The sequence below is a fragment of the Strix uralensis genome, chromosome 22 (assembly GCF_047716275.1).
Source record: "Strix uralensis isolate ZFMK-TIS-50842 chromosome 22, bStrUra1, whole genome shotgun sequence".
In the NCBI taxonomy this organism is placed as follows: Eukaryota; Metazoa; Chordata; class Aves; order Strigiformes; family Strigidae; genus Strix; species Strix uralensis.
Genome location: NC_133993.1, coordinates 8,620,119 through 8,634,894, shown reverse-complemented (window position 1 = coordinate 8,634,894; position 14,776 = coordinate 8,620,119). Strand labels below are relative to the sequence as shown.

Genomic DNA, 14,776 nt, shown 5'->3' with positions numbered 1-14,776 from the left:
CCCACATCCCCCCTACAGGGTTCCAGGTTCCCGTGTCACCCCCTGGGGTCCCCACATCCCCCCTATGGGGTTCCAGGTCCCCGTGTCACCCCCCTGGGGTCCCCACATCCCCCCTACAGGGTTCCAGGTCCCCGTGTCACCCCCTGTAGGGCCCCCACATCCCCCTTATGGGGTTCCAGGTCCCCGTGTCACCCCCTGTAGGGCCCCCACATCCCCCCTATGGGCGTCCAGGTCCCCGTGTCACCCCCTGGGGTCCCCACATCCCCCCTATGGGGTTCCAGGTCCCCGTGTCACCCCCTGTAGGGCCCCCACATCCCCCCTTATGGGGTTCCAGGTCCCCGTGTCACCCCCTGGGGTCCCCACATCCCCCCTATGGGGTTCCAGGTCCCCGTGTCACCCCCGCGGGGCGCAGGGTCCCTGTGCCAAGCCCCCGCGCCGGCCCCGCTCACGTTGAGGTGGGAGTTGGTGACGGTGACGGTGGCCTGGAGCCCCAGGGAGATGTTGGGCAGCGACGGGGACGTGTAGAGGCTGAGCTGGCTGGCGCCGTCCAGGGTGAGGGCTCGGTGCTGGGGCAGGAGCTGCTGCGGGGCGGGGGGACACGGCACCGACACGCTATGAGCACGCACACATGTGTGCCGAGACACGCCAGGGACGTGCGGGAGCTGCAGTTCTGGGAGCACACGCTGGCTGTGTGCGCCTGAGCACACGTGTACACCCGAACATGCAGGCGGCTGAGCACACGTGTGCACCCTGAGCACACCCAGCACACGCCTGAACACACGTGTGTGCACCCTGAACACACACGTGCACCCTGAGCATGCTCCCAGCACACACCTCAACATGTGTGTACCCTGAGCACATTCCCAGCACATGCCTGAACACACACGTGCACCCTGAGCACACATGTGCACCGAGCATGCTCCCAACACATGCTTGAAGACACATGTGCACCCTGAACATACTCCTAGCACACGCCTGAACACACACATGTGCACCCTGAGCACGCTCCCAGCACATGCCTGAACACACGTGCACCCTGAACACACGTGTACCCCCCGAGCACGCTCCCAGCACACGCCTGAACACACGTGTACCCCCCAAGCACACTCCCAGCACACACCTGAACACACGTGTGCACCCTGAACACACGTGTACCCCCCTGAGCACGCTCCCAGCACACGCCCTGAACACACGTGTGCCCCCTGAGCACGCTCCCAGCACACGCCTGAACACACGTGTGCCCTGAGCACGCTCCCAGCACACGCACTGAACACACGTGTACCCCCCCGAGCACCGCTCCCAGCACACGCCTGAACACACGTGTGCCCTGAGCACGCTCCCAGCACACGCACTGAACACATGTGTACCCACTGAGCATGCTGCCAGCACACGCTCCTGAACACACGTGTACCCCTGAGCACGCTCCCAGCACACAGCCCTGAACACATGTGTACCCCTGAGCACGCTCCCAGCACAGCAGCCTGAACACACGTGTGCCCTGAGCACGCTCCCAGCACACGCCTGAACACACGTGTGCCCTGAGCACGCTCCCAGCACACGCCTGAACACACGTGTGCCCTGAGCATGCTCCCAGCACACGCCTGAACACACATGTACCCCCCGAGCACACTCCCAGCACACACCTGAACACACATGTGCCCCCTGAGCACACTCCCAGCACACAACCTGAACACATATGTGCACCCTGAACACACGTGTACCCCTGAGCACGCTCCCAGCACACGCCTGAACACATGTGTACCCACTGAGCACGCTCCCAGCACACGCCTGAACACATGTGTGCCCCCTGAGCACGCTCCCAGCACACGCCTGAAACACACGTGTGCCCTGAGCACGCTCCCAGCACACGCCTGAACACACGTGTGCCCTGAGCACGCTCCCAGCACACACCTGAACACATTGTGTACCCCTGAGCACGCTCCCAGCACACGCCTGAACACACATGTGCCCCCTGAGCGCGCTCCCAGCACGCCCCCCGCACACGCGTGTGCCCCCCCGCAGCCCTACCTCTGCGTGGATGTTGGGGACGGAGCCGGTGAGGCCGTTCTCGGCGATGGCGCTGTGGGAGCTGTTGGGGGAGCTGGGCCCGGAGCCCGGGGCGCTGCTGCACACCGAGGACACTGCGGGGGCCACCGGCCGTCACGGGGGGTGGCCACCACCCTCACCCCCCGCCCCGCCCCCCCCCCACCTCAGTTCCCCCAACCAGGGCGCGCGGCCGCGGACGGACCAGCGCAGCCGAGGCGCACACGCGTGTGTCGCACGAGCGCGTGTCCCGGCGGGACGCAGGCCCCCGGGGGGCTGCCCGACGTGGGGCCACCGAGGCAGGCGGCGGTGGCTCACCCGTGATCTCGATGGCTCGTTTCTTGAAGGTGCTGATGACGGTGCCGTCCTTCCTCCGCAGCAGGGGGCTGCTCCTCCTCTCCGCCACCTTCTGTTTTAACCGCGAGCGCACTTTCAGGTTGGGTTCGGAGGCTGCGGGGGGGGGTGGGGGGTCGGGGGGGGCAACCCGGGAAGCGGTGTTAGCCCCCGGCGTGGCTCCCGGTATTTTCCAACCCCCCCCCGCCCCCTCCCCTCCACTTGCTCCCCCAACCAAACCCCGGGACCCGCCCGCCGGCGGTCCGGCACCCACCGGTTTTGCGGAGCGGGAAATCATCGCGGCCGTCGTAGGTGCCGAGGAGGGGGAGTTTGTAGGATGGGGGTGTCCCCGGGCTGCCGGTTTGGGGGGGGGAACTCTGGTCCAACGAGGTGTGGTGAGCCCTGAGAGGTGGGGGGGGGGGGGGGGGGGCGGGGGGAAGGGGCAGAGACCCCGCTAGGACGCCTGGGTCCCCCCCCCCGCCCCGGTTTTGGGGGGGGTTGTCTAGGTTTGGGGGGTGACCTACCAACATTTGGGGTGCTGGGGGAGGGAATGGTTGGGGGGGCCGGTGCCCGGCTCCTTCGTCTTGCTGAGCAGGAACTCCTGCAGCTTCAGCTTCACCTCGGTGCTGGCGATGGCGCCTGGGGGGGGGGGGACACACACAGAGCTGGGATGGGGGGGGGGGGACACAGCACAGCACATACCCCCCCCAACACCCCCCTTGCACCCACATCCACCCCTCAGCCCCCATATTGCCCCCCCACCCTCCCCAGCCTCTCTCTCTCTGCTCCCAGACCCCCCCAGACCCCCCCCAGACCCCCCCAGAGCCCCCCCCGCTCACTCTCGCGGCTCTTGTCCTTGGTGCGCAGGGCGTGGAGCTGCTCCAGGCGCTGCTGCTGCTCCAGGGCCTCCTGCCGCTCCCGCTGCCGCTGCTGCTCCAGCTCCTGCTGCCGCCGCGCCGCCAGCGCCTCCTGCTGCTGCTGCGGGGACGGAGCCGGGGGGCTCGGGGACACGCAGACACCCCCCAGCGCCCCCCATCCCCTCCCCGGATCGCGGATGCGCCACCCCGCTCTGATCTCCCCCACGTGGCTCCAGCACCCCGGGGTATGACACCCCCCAGCTCCAGCACCCCAGAGGTGATACCCCACGGCTCCAGCACCCCCAGACAGGTGATACCCCACAGCTCCAGCACCCCAAATCCCTCCCCACAGCTCCAGCACCCCCAGACAGGTGATACCCCACAGCTCCAGCACCCCAAATCCCTCCCCACGGCTCCAGCACCCCCAACCTCTCCCCAACACCTCCACCACCCCAGATCGGTAACATCCCACAGCTCCAGCACCCCAGACAGGTGATACCCCAACTCCAGCACCCCAAATCCCTCCCCACAGCTCCAGCACCCCCAGACAGGTGATACCCCCACAGCTCCAGCACCCCAAATCCCTCCCCACACCTCCAGCACCCCAGAGATGATACCCCACAGCTCCAGCACCCCAAATCCCTCCCCACAGCTCCAGCACCCCAAGACAGGTGATACCCCACAGCTCCAGCACCCCAAATCCCTCCCCACAGCTCCAGCACCCCAAGACAGGATGCCCCATGGCTCCAGCACCCCCAACCTCTCCCAACACCTCCACCACCCCAGATCGGTAACATCCCACAGCTCCAGCACCCCAGACAGGTGATACCCCAACTCCAGCACCCCAAATCCCTCCCCACAGCTCCAGCACCCCCAACCTCCCCCCATAGCTCCATTATCCCAAGACAAGTGATGTCCCACGACTCCACCACCCCCAGATCTCCCCCCAACACCCCCATCACACCACACAGGTAACACCCCACAGCTCCATCACCCCAGAGAGGTGATGCCCCCCGGCTCCATCACCCCAAGACAGGCACTGCCACACAGCTCCATCACCCCTAATCTCGCCCCAATGGCTCCATCACCCCAGACAGCTGATACCCCATGGCTCCAACCCCCCCCGCCATCATCCCAGATATGTGATAACCCACACCTCCATCACCCCAAGACCAGCGATACCCCGTGTCTCCATCACCCCCATCTCCTCCCAGCGTCTCCATCACCCCGACACAGGTGATGCCCCACAGCTCCAGCACACCCCTTCTCCCCCCGGCACCTTCATCACCCCAGAGAAGTGATGCCCCATGGCTCCATCACCCCCCAACCTCCCGATGACCCCAGAGAGGTGACAGCCCACAGCTCCATCACCCCAAATCCCTCCCCACATCTCCATCACCCCAAGACAGGCAATGCACCACAGCTCCATCACCCCCCAATCTCCCCCCATCACCCCAGAGAGGTGACACCCCACAGCTCCATCACCCCAAACACCTCCCCACATCTCCATCACCCCAAGACAGGCAATGCACCACAGCTCCATCACCCCAGAGAGGTGACACCCCACAGCTCCATCACCCCAAGATAGGTGATGCCCCATGGCTCCATCACCCCCAATCTCCCCCCATCACCCCAGAGAGGTGACACCCCACAGCTCCATCACCCCAAACACCTCCCCACATCTCCATCACCCCAAGACAGGAGATGCCCCACGGCTCTATCACCCCCCAACCTCCCCATCACCCCACACAGGTGATGTCCCACATCTCCATCACCCCACAGCTCCATCACCCCCAATCTCCCCCCAGCACCTCCATCACCCCAAGACAGGAGATGCCCCACGGCTCCATCACCCCCCAACCTCCCCATCACCCCACACAGGTGATGTCCCACAGTCTCCATCACCCCACAGCTCCATCACCCCCAATCTCCCCCCAGCACCTTCAGCACCCCCGAGAGGTGATGCCCCACGGCTCCATCACCCCCCAACCTCCCCATCACCCCCACACAGGTGATGTCCCACATCTCCATCACCCCCAATCTCCCCCCAGCACCTCCATCACCCCCGAGAGGTGATGCCCCACAGCTCCATCACCCCCCCAGCCCACCTTGAGGTGCTTCTGGAGCTGGACCTCGTGCTGGCGGGTGAGGTGCTCGTGCTGCTTCTGGAACTCGGCGAAGAGCAGCTGCTTCTGGAGCTGCTGCTGCTGCTTCAGGGCCAGCAGCTCCCGCTGCAGCTGCCGCTCCCGCGCCGCCGCATCCAGCCCCGGCCCCCGGCGCTCCCCGCACGCCTCCGCCGGCCCCTCCGCCCCTGCGGGCACCGAGAGGGCTCAGGGGGTGGTTTGGGGGTGGCCCAGGGATGGAGGGGGAGAGCTGGGAGCAGTTTGGGGGTGTCCAGGGATGAAGGGAGAGAGCTGGGGAGCGGTTTGGGGGTGTACCAGGGATGGGGGGGGGGACCTGGGAGCAGTTTGGGGGTGTCCAGGGATGGAGGGGGGAGCTGGGAGTGGTTTGGGGGTGTCCAGGGATGAAGGGGGGAGCTGGGAGTGGTTTGAGGGGTGTCCCAGGAATGGGGGGGGGGACCTGGGAGCAGTTTGGGCGTGTCCCAAGGATGAAGGGGGAGAGCTGGGAGTGGTTTGGGGGTGTTCCAGGGATGGCGGGGGGGGACCTGGGAGCAGTTTGGGGGTGTCCAGGGATGGAGGGGGGAGCTGGGAGTGGTTTGAGGGTGTTCCAGGGATGGGGGGGGACCTGGGAGAAGTTTGGGGGTGTCCTAGGGATGGGGGCGGGGAGCTGGGCATGCTCAGAGGGCAGTTTGGGGGTGCCCCAGGGATAGGGGGGCAGTCATGGTGTGGCTGGGGGGCTGTCCTGGTGATGGGGGGGGGGGTCACTGGGGCAGGTTTAAGGGGCAGTTTGGGGGTGTCGGGGCGGGGGGGGGGGGGCAGCTGGGGCATGCTCAGGGGCAAGCTGTGCATTCCCAGGGTTGGTGGGGCAGTTTGGGGGGCTGTCGGGGGTGGGGTGTCAGGGCTCGGCCCCCCCCCATCAGGACCCCGGGGGTCTCCCACCATCTCCAAGCCCCCTCAAAAAACAGGGGGGGGGGTCACCCCGAGCCAAGCCCCAACACCTGCAACATGCAACAACCGTTCAAGAGAGCAGCCGGGGGGGGGGGGGGGGCAAGATTGAGCCCCCCCCAACACATCCCCCCCCCCAAAAAGCCCCAACTCAGGGATGGACATAACCCCCCCCGCAGTGAAAAGCCCCCAAAGAAAATGGGGGGGGGAGGGATGGACCGGGGGGGTGGGGGGGGGGGACAGCTCACCCCGGCATCAGCAAAGGACACGGGGAGGGAACCCGGGCATCCGGCCCCCCCCGGATGGAGGGGGAGGACCCCATCCCCACGCAAACAGGAAGGCGGGGGCGGGGGGCACGCTCTGCATGCTAATGCCTGTCCCCCCCCCCCCCCAACCTCCGCGGCTGCACGTCGGGCACTGACGTGTGCCCGGGACGGACCCGCGGACGTCACCGTCACCGTGTCGCCGAGCTCAGGCACCAACACCCCCCCCCCCCCCAAACTCCGTCAGCCCCCCCGGGGCCAGCCAGCACCCCCCCCCCTACTGCCAGTCCCCCCTTTCCCAGCACCACGCTGCACTCCCCAGTGCCAACCAGTCCCCCCCCAGCGCCAGCCCCCCTCCCCAGTACCAACAAGCCCCCCCAAGCTAACCAGCACCCCTATATACACCGAGCCCCCCTCCCAGTACACCCCAGTGTTCCCAGTGCCAAGCAGCCCCTCCCCCGACATGCAAGAGGGGCTGTGGGGAGCCCCCAGCCCCCCCCCCATCCCAATTCACTACCGGGGGGGGCGCACTGGGGTGTCCCTGCAGCCCCCCAGACCCGACAGCCCCCCAGTTTGGGGGGGTGGGTGTGACAAAATGACCCCAGGGGTGTTGGGGTGCAAGGAGGGATGAGGGGGGGGCAGCACCCGTGGGGGGGGGGGCCGCTAAAAATAGCCCCGGGAGGGGCCAGCCCAGCCCCGGCCAAACCTGCACTTAGGGGCTCAGAAGTGGCTTTGGGCTGGCAAGGGGCCGGGGCCACCACCCCACCCTGCTGGGCCACCACCCTGCACGGGGGGGCCACCACCCTGCGGCCCCCCCCCCCGCGCCCCGCTGCCAGCCCCAGCCCCTTCCCCGGGCTGGACGGGGGCTGTTTAACCCCTCGATGGCCACGGGCCCCCCCAAACCGCAGGGGCCCCCCGGCGGGTCTCAGGGTGACACCGTCCCCATGGGGGTGCAACGGGGGGGGGGGTGGGGGGTGTCCTGTGGATAATGGGGACACGGGGCAGGGCTGGCACCCCCCCAGTGTGTCCCCCCCCCCATCCACACCCCGGGGGGCAGCACCCCCATCGCTGGGGTCACCCACCTCTTGCACACCAGCCCCTTCATGCGCATTCGTGCAAGGAGTGGCTCTCCCCTTGCACACTCGTGTACACCCGTGCAAAGAGCAGCTCCCCCCCTTGCACACCCACGCAAAGAGAATAGCTCTCTCCTTGCACGCCCCTGTACACTCGTGCAAGGAGAGTAGCTCCCCCCCTTCCATACTCGTGCACACCCGTGCACAAAGAGCGCTCTCCCTCTTGCACACCCGTGCAAGGAGAGCAGCTCTCCTCTTGCACACCCGTGCACACTCGTGCAAGGAGAGCACTCTCTCCCTTGCACACTCATGTACACTCGTGCAAAGAGAGTGGCTCTCCTCCTTGCACACTTGTGCACACCCATCCACAAAGAGCGCTCTCCCCCTTGCACACCTGTGCAAAACAGCTCTTCCTGTTGCACACTTCTGTACAATTATGCACAAAGAGCACTCTTCCCCTTGCACGCTCGTGCAAGTGGCTCCCCCCCTTGCACACCCGTGTACGCCCGTGCAAGGAGAACAGCTCTCCCCCTTGCACACTCATCTACAATCGTGCACAGAGAGCATTCTCCCCCTTGCACACTTGTGCAAAGAGAGCGGCGCTCTCCCTTACACGCTCGTGTACAATCGTGCACAGAGAGCACTATTCCCCTTGCACACCCGTGCAAGGCCGGCGGCTGTCCCCTTGCACACCCCCACGCCGTCACACCGCGCCCCACTGCAGCACCCCCCACCCAAAACCCCCCCGGAACAGCCGGGGACCCCCTGGCCCAGTGGGGAGACGCCGGGAGCTAAAAATCCCTGGGGGGGGGGGTGGGGGGGTGGGTTTGTGTCCACGTGTCCCCCCCCCCCGGGGGCACCGCACCGACCACCGTGGGGCTGGGGACCGGGGGTGTGTGTCCCCCCCCCAGCACAGGAACTGCTACCCCAGGGATGGGACACCCCAAAACTCACAGCGGGGGGGGGGGGGGGAACAACACACGCAGCCAAAATGTCCCAACACTTGGGGACAGTTGGGGACAGCCAGGCGGGGGGGGTGACAGCGGGTTTGGGGGTGAGGGGGGGTGGGGGAATGAGGGGGCCGGGACCCCCCCAGCACTCACCTGGGGCGGGGAGGGCGGCGTGGAGCTGGGCGCGGGACAGGAGCTCCAGCGAGGGCTCGCGGCCGGACCCCCCCTCTGCAGAGAAAAGCAGCCGCCCCCCCGTAAATGTGCTGCAGCATCGCTGGGGGGGGGCCCTGGGGCATATGTGTGTGTGTGTGCCCCCCCACAACAGGCCTCAGCCCCCCCCAAACTGAGCCCCCTCCCTCCGCGCGGGGAAGCCACCGAGCATCCCCCCGGAGTCAGGGGCGAGGGGAGCGGATCTGCCCCCCCCCCCCGCCCCCTTTCCTGGGCAGGGTGGGGCTGGGTGGCCCCCCCCTCGCCTTCAGCCCCCCCCCCGCCCCCCCCAACTCCCCGACCAGGCTCTTCTCTCCAGCGCCTGGAAATAGCCGGCGCACGGGAGGAGCCGGCTATAAATAGGGCAGCGTGCCGGGGGGGGCCACGACGGCTCCCGTGGGACGGGGTGCGCCGGGTGTGTGTGTGTGTCCCCCCCCCCTTCCAGGGACACGCGGGGGACACCCCAGCTGCACCCCCAAACGGGACTGGGGCTGTCCCTGCATGGTGGAGGCGGGGGGGGGGGGGCCAGCAGCAAGGCTGGGATCCCCCTGACCCCCCCAATCCCACGCATGTGTGTGTGTGTCCCCCCCTCCGTGACACAGCTGCACCCCCAAACAGGACGGGGGCTGTCCCTGCATGGGGGGGGGGGCCACACACAACATGGGGGGGGCCGGCAGCAAGGCTGGGATCCCCCTGACCCCCCCAATCCCATGCATGTGTGTGTCCCCCCCCCGTGACACGGCCCCCAGCGGGGACACACGGGGGCCATCACGGCTGCACCCCCAAACAGGACGGGGGCTGTCCCTGCATGGGGGGGGGGCCCACACACAACATGGGGGGGGCCAGCAGCAAGGCTGGGATCCCCCTGACCCCCCCCCCATCCCACATGTGTGTGTCCCCCCCCCATCCCCTAATTGCCGGGGATGTTAATCCGCATCAGCGCGGCCGGGAATAAAATCCGGGTTGTGCAGAGGGGGATTAGCCCCCACCCCGGAAAAGTGAAGGTGAGCAGCTCCCCCCCACGCCCCCAACCCCACCTGGGACCCCCCCCCCAAACTAGAGCCCCCCCAGGGCGGACGGGGGTCCCCGGGCTGGCGCAGGGGTGCAGACGCCGACTCAGCACATTTTTTGCCGGATCAGTGACCCAAAGGGGCCAGACCTGGGGGGGGGGGGGGATGACAATGGGCCGAAGTGGGGGGACCCCCCCACACCCCCCAGCCGTGCGTAACCCCCCCCCCCGCCGGCAGCAGCCACGTTTATTTACCCAGCGCGTTAATCCCAAGCCAAGACTTTTAATAGCCGGGATATTTATGGGCCACCCCCCCCTTGCCCCCCCCCTCCGGGGTGCTTTGGGGCTTGACGTCAGCCCGGCTATTTCTGGTGCCGCCAGCGGGCAGGAGGCCACGGGAACGAGCCCCCCCCCACCCCCCCGAGCTGCTGGACCCCCCCCCGGACACCCCAGTGCAGGCAGGACGCAGGCAGGACACAGGCAGCCCCCCCCCCCCCCCCCCCCCCGGGCAGGGCAGGGAGGGGGCCCGGCACCATCCAGAGGTGGTGGCACATCTGGGGGATTGGGGGGGGGGGGTGGGGGCGTGGGGGGGGGCACATGCACCCCCTCAAGGGGATGGACGGGGGGAAGTGGGGACCCCCCAGGCACCCCCCGAGGGATGGAGGGTGGCTGCACCCCCAGGCGTGATCCTGCAACCCCCCCCCCAGCACAGCCCAGCTTTGGGGGGGGCGCGGGGGGGGACACAGAGCACCCAGAGGGTGATTGGGGACCCCCAGGCTCGGGGGGGGGCCCCTCTGCCACGTCCCTGTGACAGACACAGGGGTGCCCGGCTGAGACCTGCCCAACTCATGACAGCAGCTGAAGGGCCTCAGCCCATGAACGCCTCTCCCCAAGCCCCCCCCTCCCTAAATTCCTCCCCCCCCCCCCCCCCCAAAAAAAAAGCTCAGCGCAGCCGTGGCCGGGAGGGGACCTCGAGGAAAAGGCTGCGGGGACGGGCCGAGCCGTGTCCCCGTGTCCCCACGCCGCGTGCCAGCCCCGTGCCGGGCCCCACTCCAGAAATACCGGCGGGGGGGGGGGTAACGGGCAGCGCCAGCACCGGGGGGGGGTGGGGACAGAGGGGACACACACACACACACCCCCCCCCGAATCGACGGTGAGACCCCAGCCCCATCCAGTGGGGGGGGCGGCTCTGCCACTGCCCCGTGCCTCAGTTTCCCCTCCCGAGCGCCCGAAGGCTGCTGGAGGCGGGGGGGGGGGGGGGTTTGGGGGTGCGGGGGGGGGGGCAGCGGTTGTCCCCAGCTGAGCGTCGGTGGCCCCGCGCGGGTCCAGATGTCGCTGGAATTCCCACCGGGCTAATTACAGGGTGGCGGTAACGAGGAGCCGCGGCGCAGCGCGGTCACCCCGCCTGTCCCCGACCGTGTCACCGAGGGGTCCCAACGCCCTGAGGTGGGGGGGGGGGGGGCGATGGGGACCCCCCCACACACCAGATTTCCCCCAGAAAGAGCCGAAGCGGCCGCTGGGTGTCACGGCGGTGACCTGACCCCCTGTGTCCCCCCCCCCGCCGCGTGTCACTGAGATGATCTGACCCCCCCCACACCTCAGTGTGTGTCGTGTCCCCCCCCCCCCGAGGCTCTGGGGTAACAGGGGGGGCGGCGGGGGGGGGCAGCTCGGCACAATTTGGGACACCCCGCGTGGGGCACCCCGCCACCGTCTCGCACGGTGACACCCCCGTGGGCACCAACGAGCCGCGCGGTGACAATTCACACCCCGCCATGGCCCCCCCCCCCCCAACACCCAGTGGGTGCTGTGGGGAGAAATGGGGGGGGGGGCCCTGGAGCCACAAACAGGGACCCCCACACAGGGGGGACAGGGCCGATGCCCGGCTGGGGGCAGGGTGACCCCCCCCCCCCCCCCCACTCCTCAGCGCGGTGTCCCCGCGTCTCACCTGTGTCACTTTGGGGGTCCATGGTGGCCGGTGGGTGACAGCGGTGCCGGGGGGGCGCGGAGAGGCGGGGGGGGGGGGTCCGGAGAGGCCGTCAGCGCCGGCCGGGGTGCTGGGGCTGTGCCCGCACGCCCGGGAGCCCTGTGGGAACAAGCACCCTCGTCAGCACCCCTGAGCCCCCCACCCTGCACGGCGCCCCCCCCCCCCCCCCCGAGAAACACACCCACACACACACCACCCCCCCCAAATTGGGGAGGGGGGGGGGGGGTCCGGGCTGCATCGCGGAGCCGAACCCAGCACCGTGTGTGTGTGTGTGTGTGTGTCCCCACGGGGGGGGGGGGGGCAGGATGCGGCCCCGCTCCCCTCTGCTGCCCGGGGGGGTGGGGGGGCACCCACGAATGGGACCTGCAGGCGGGGGGGGGGGCGGGGGGGGGCTGGCAGCGTTACACAAGGCTCTGCAGGGGAAAAAAGGAGGGGGGGGCACAAATGGGGAGCCCAGGGAGAACGGTGGGAAAATGCAGCCACCGGGACCCCCCCGCGGTGCCACCCCTGGGGGACACGGGGTGTTGTGTCCGTGTGTGTGTCCCCCCCCCGCGGGGTCGGCCCCAGCCCCCCCGGGGGACTCACACACGCTCGGGGCTGCAGCCCCCCCCCCCCCCAGGCTCTCCCCGAGATGGGGGTCGGGAGGGGGCCAGTGGGGTCCCGCTCGGCTCCCAGCGGCGTGACGGCCCCCACGGGGGGGGGGCACGGAGGAGCGGGGGGGGGCGCGCACACACACACACGCGCACACACACACACACACACACACACGGTCCCAGCAGCCCCGAGCCCGGCGCGGTGCAACGGGCCCCCCCCCCCGCAAAGGGCCCGCGCTGCGGAGCCGCCGCGCTGGCGCACGGCCCCCCCTCACCCCCCCCCCAAAACCTCATCGCACGGCCCCCCCCCCCCCCAAACCCCATGGCATGGCCCCCCCTCATCCCCCCCCCCAAACCCCATGGCACGGCCCCCCCCATAACGCACAAACCCCCCCAAACCGCCCCCCCCATTGCATCGCGCGCACGGCGCTGCCCAGCGCCCCACGCTGCAGCCCCCCCCCCCCGCCGCCGCTCGGGCCCCCCCCCGGTACCTGCGCGGGGCCCGGCCGCGCCGCCCCGCTCTCGCCCCGCCGCGCCTCCATCTTGGGAGCGCCCCGCCCGCCCCGACAACAACATTCGGTGACGTCACTCGCCGTCACGTGACGGGGCCCTGCGCTAAAAATAGCCCCGCGCCCTCCCCCTCCCCCGGGGGCGGGGCGCGGCGGGAAGAGGAGGGGCGCCTTAAAGGGGCCGTGCGGGGGGGGGGGGGGCTGGACAGGAGGGGGGGGTGCGGCGGGGGCTGGTGTGCAACAGTGCACGTGTGAGTGTGAGTGTGTGAGGGGCTGGTGTGCAACAGTGCACCAGTGAGTGTGAGCGTGTGCAACAGTGCACAGGGGAGTGTGAGTGTGTGCTGGTGTGCAACAGCACATGTGTGAGTGTGAGTGTGTGCTGGTGTGCAACAGTGCACAGGGGAGTGTGTGAGGGGCTGGTGTGCAACAGCGTATGGGGGAGTGTGTGTGCTGGTGTGCAACGACCCACGTGTGAGTGTGAGTGTGTGCTGGTGTGCAACAGCGCACACGTGAGTATGAAGTGAGTGCTGGTGTGCAACGACCCACACATGAGCGTGAACTGAGTGCTAGTGTGCAACAACCCACACGTGTGAGTGTGAATTTAGTTCTAGTGTGCAACAGTGTGTGTGTGAATGTGAGTGTGCACCATGGTCTAGTGCAATGACCCACGTGTATGTGACAGGTTGGTGTGCAACAGCACAAGTGTGAGTGTGCAACAACCCACACACAAGCGTGCACCATGTGCTGCTGTACAACAGCACGTGTGTGAGTGTGCATTGTGTGCTAGTGTGCAATAGGACACGTGAGTGTGCAGTGTGCGCTGGTGTGCAACGGCACATGTGTGTGAGTGTGTGTGAGTGTACCCTATGATTTAGTGCAACGACCCACGTGTGAGTACATGACAGGCTGGTGTGCAATAACATGTGTGTGAGTGTGCACCACATGCCAGTGTGCAAGAGCACGTGTGTAAGCATGCAGCATGTGCTGGTGTGCAACAGTGTGTGTGTGAGTGTACATGAGTGTGCACCATGGTCTAGTGCAATGACCCACGTGTGAGCGTGTGACGGGCTGGTGTGCAATAGCACATGGGTGAGTGTGAACTGTGTGCTGGTGTGCAACAACCCACACGCGAGCGTGCACTGTGTGCTACTGTGCAATAGGACACATGTGAGTGTGCATGAGTGTGCACCGTGATTTAGTGCAACGACTCACGTGTGAGTATGTGACAGGCTGGTGTGCAATAGCACACGGGTGAGTGTGAACTGCACGCTGGTGTGCAACAACGCACACGTGAGTGTGAACTGAGTGCTAGTGTGCAACAGTGCACGTGTGAGCGTGAGCGTGCACCACGTGCTAGCGTGCAACGGCACACGTGTGTGGGCTGGTGTGCGAGGGCACACGCACGAGCGTGCGTGATGGTGCCATGCAACGACACACGCGCGTGTGCCACAGGCCGGCGTGTGACCGCGCGCGTGCAACGGGGGATCGCCCGCGTGTGACGAGCGGGGCGCGTGCTCTGCGCACACGCGTGTGCACGTAGCTGTGACGGGCTGGCGCGCGGCTGCACACGCGTGTGAGCAATTGCACACGCGTGTGTGTGTGTGTGACAGCCGGGGGGGGGGGGGGGAGGGGGGACAGGTCCCCCCCGGCCGCGCTGCGTGTGCGGCCCCCGCGGGGATGAATCACGCTGGGCCGGGGCCGCCGTGAGTCACCGCCGGGGCGTTGCGGGGCACACGCGTGTGCACGGGGACACACGCGCACACACGCGGCGGCAGCGGGAGGGGCCCAGGGGGCGGGGCGGACCGAGGGACGGACGGACGGACAGACCGCGGCGGAAAGCGGAGGGGGGGGGGGGGGGCGCGGCGCTGCCACCTCCCCTTTAAGAGGCGC

The 14,776-nt window shown here is 68.2% G+C and overlaps 1 protein-coding gene across 1 annotated transcript; it reads right to left on the bottom strand.

The window, feature by feature from the left end:
• Positions 1-320: 320 nt before the first annotated feature.
• LOC141953429 (histone deacetylase 5-like) lies at positions 321-11,894 on the bottom strand. Its single transcript, XM_074891970.1, has 9 exons — positions 11,746-11,894; positions 8,738-8,812; positions 5,342-5,544; positions 3,216-3,354; positions 2,901-3,015; positions 2,651-2,778; positions 2,362-2,493; positions 2,029-2,141; positions 321-581 (listed from the first exon to the last, which is right to left on the bottom strand). Exons 1-9 carry the CDS (start codon positions 11,765-11,767, stop codon positions 321-323), a joined length of 1,188 nt encoding a protein of 395 aa, XP_074748071.1. The 5' UTR covers positions 11,768-11,894.
• Positions 11,895-14,776: the final 2,882 nt, after the last annotated feature.

Bases quoted from the DNA above. Each gene is read 5' to 3' on its own strand.
- LOC141953429 (XM_074891970.1), bottom strand. From the start codon at position 11,767: ATGGACCCCCAAAGTGACACAG. The intron at 8,813-11,745 runs GTGAGACGCGGG...TTTTCTCTGCAG, and splicing joins GGACCCCCAAAGTGACACAG to AGGGGGGGTCCGGCCGCGAG. The intron at 5,545-8,737 runs GTGAGTGCTGGG...CGGTGCCCGCAG, and splicing joins CGCCGCCCTCCCCGCCCCAG to GGGCGGAGGGGCCGGCGGAG.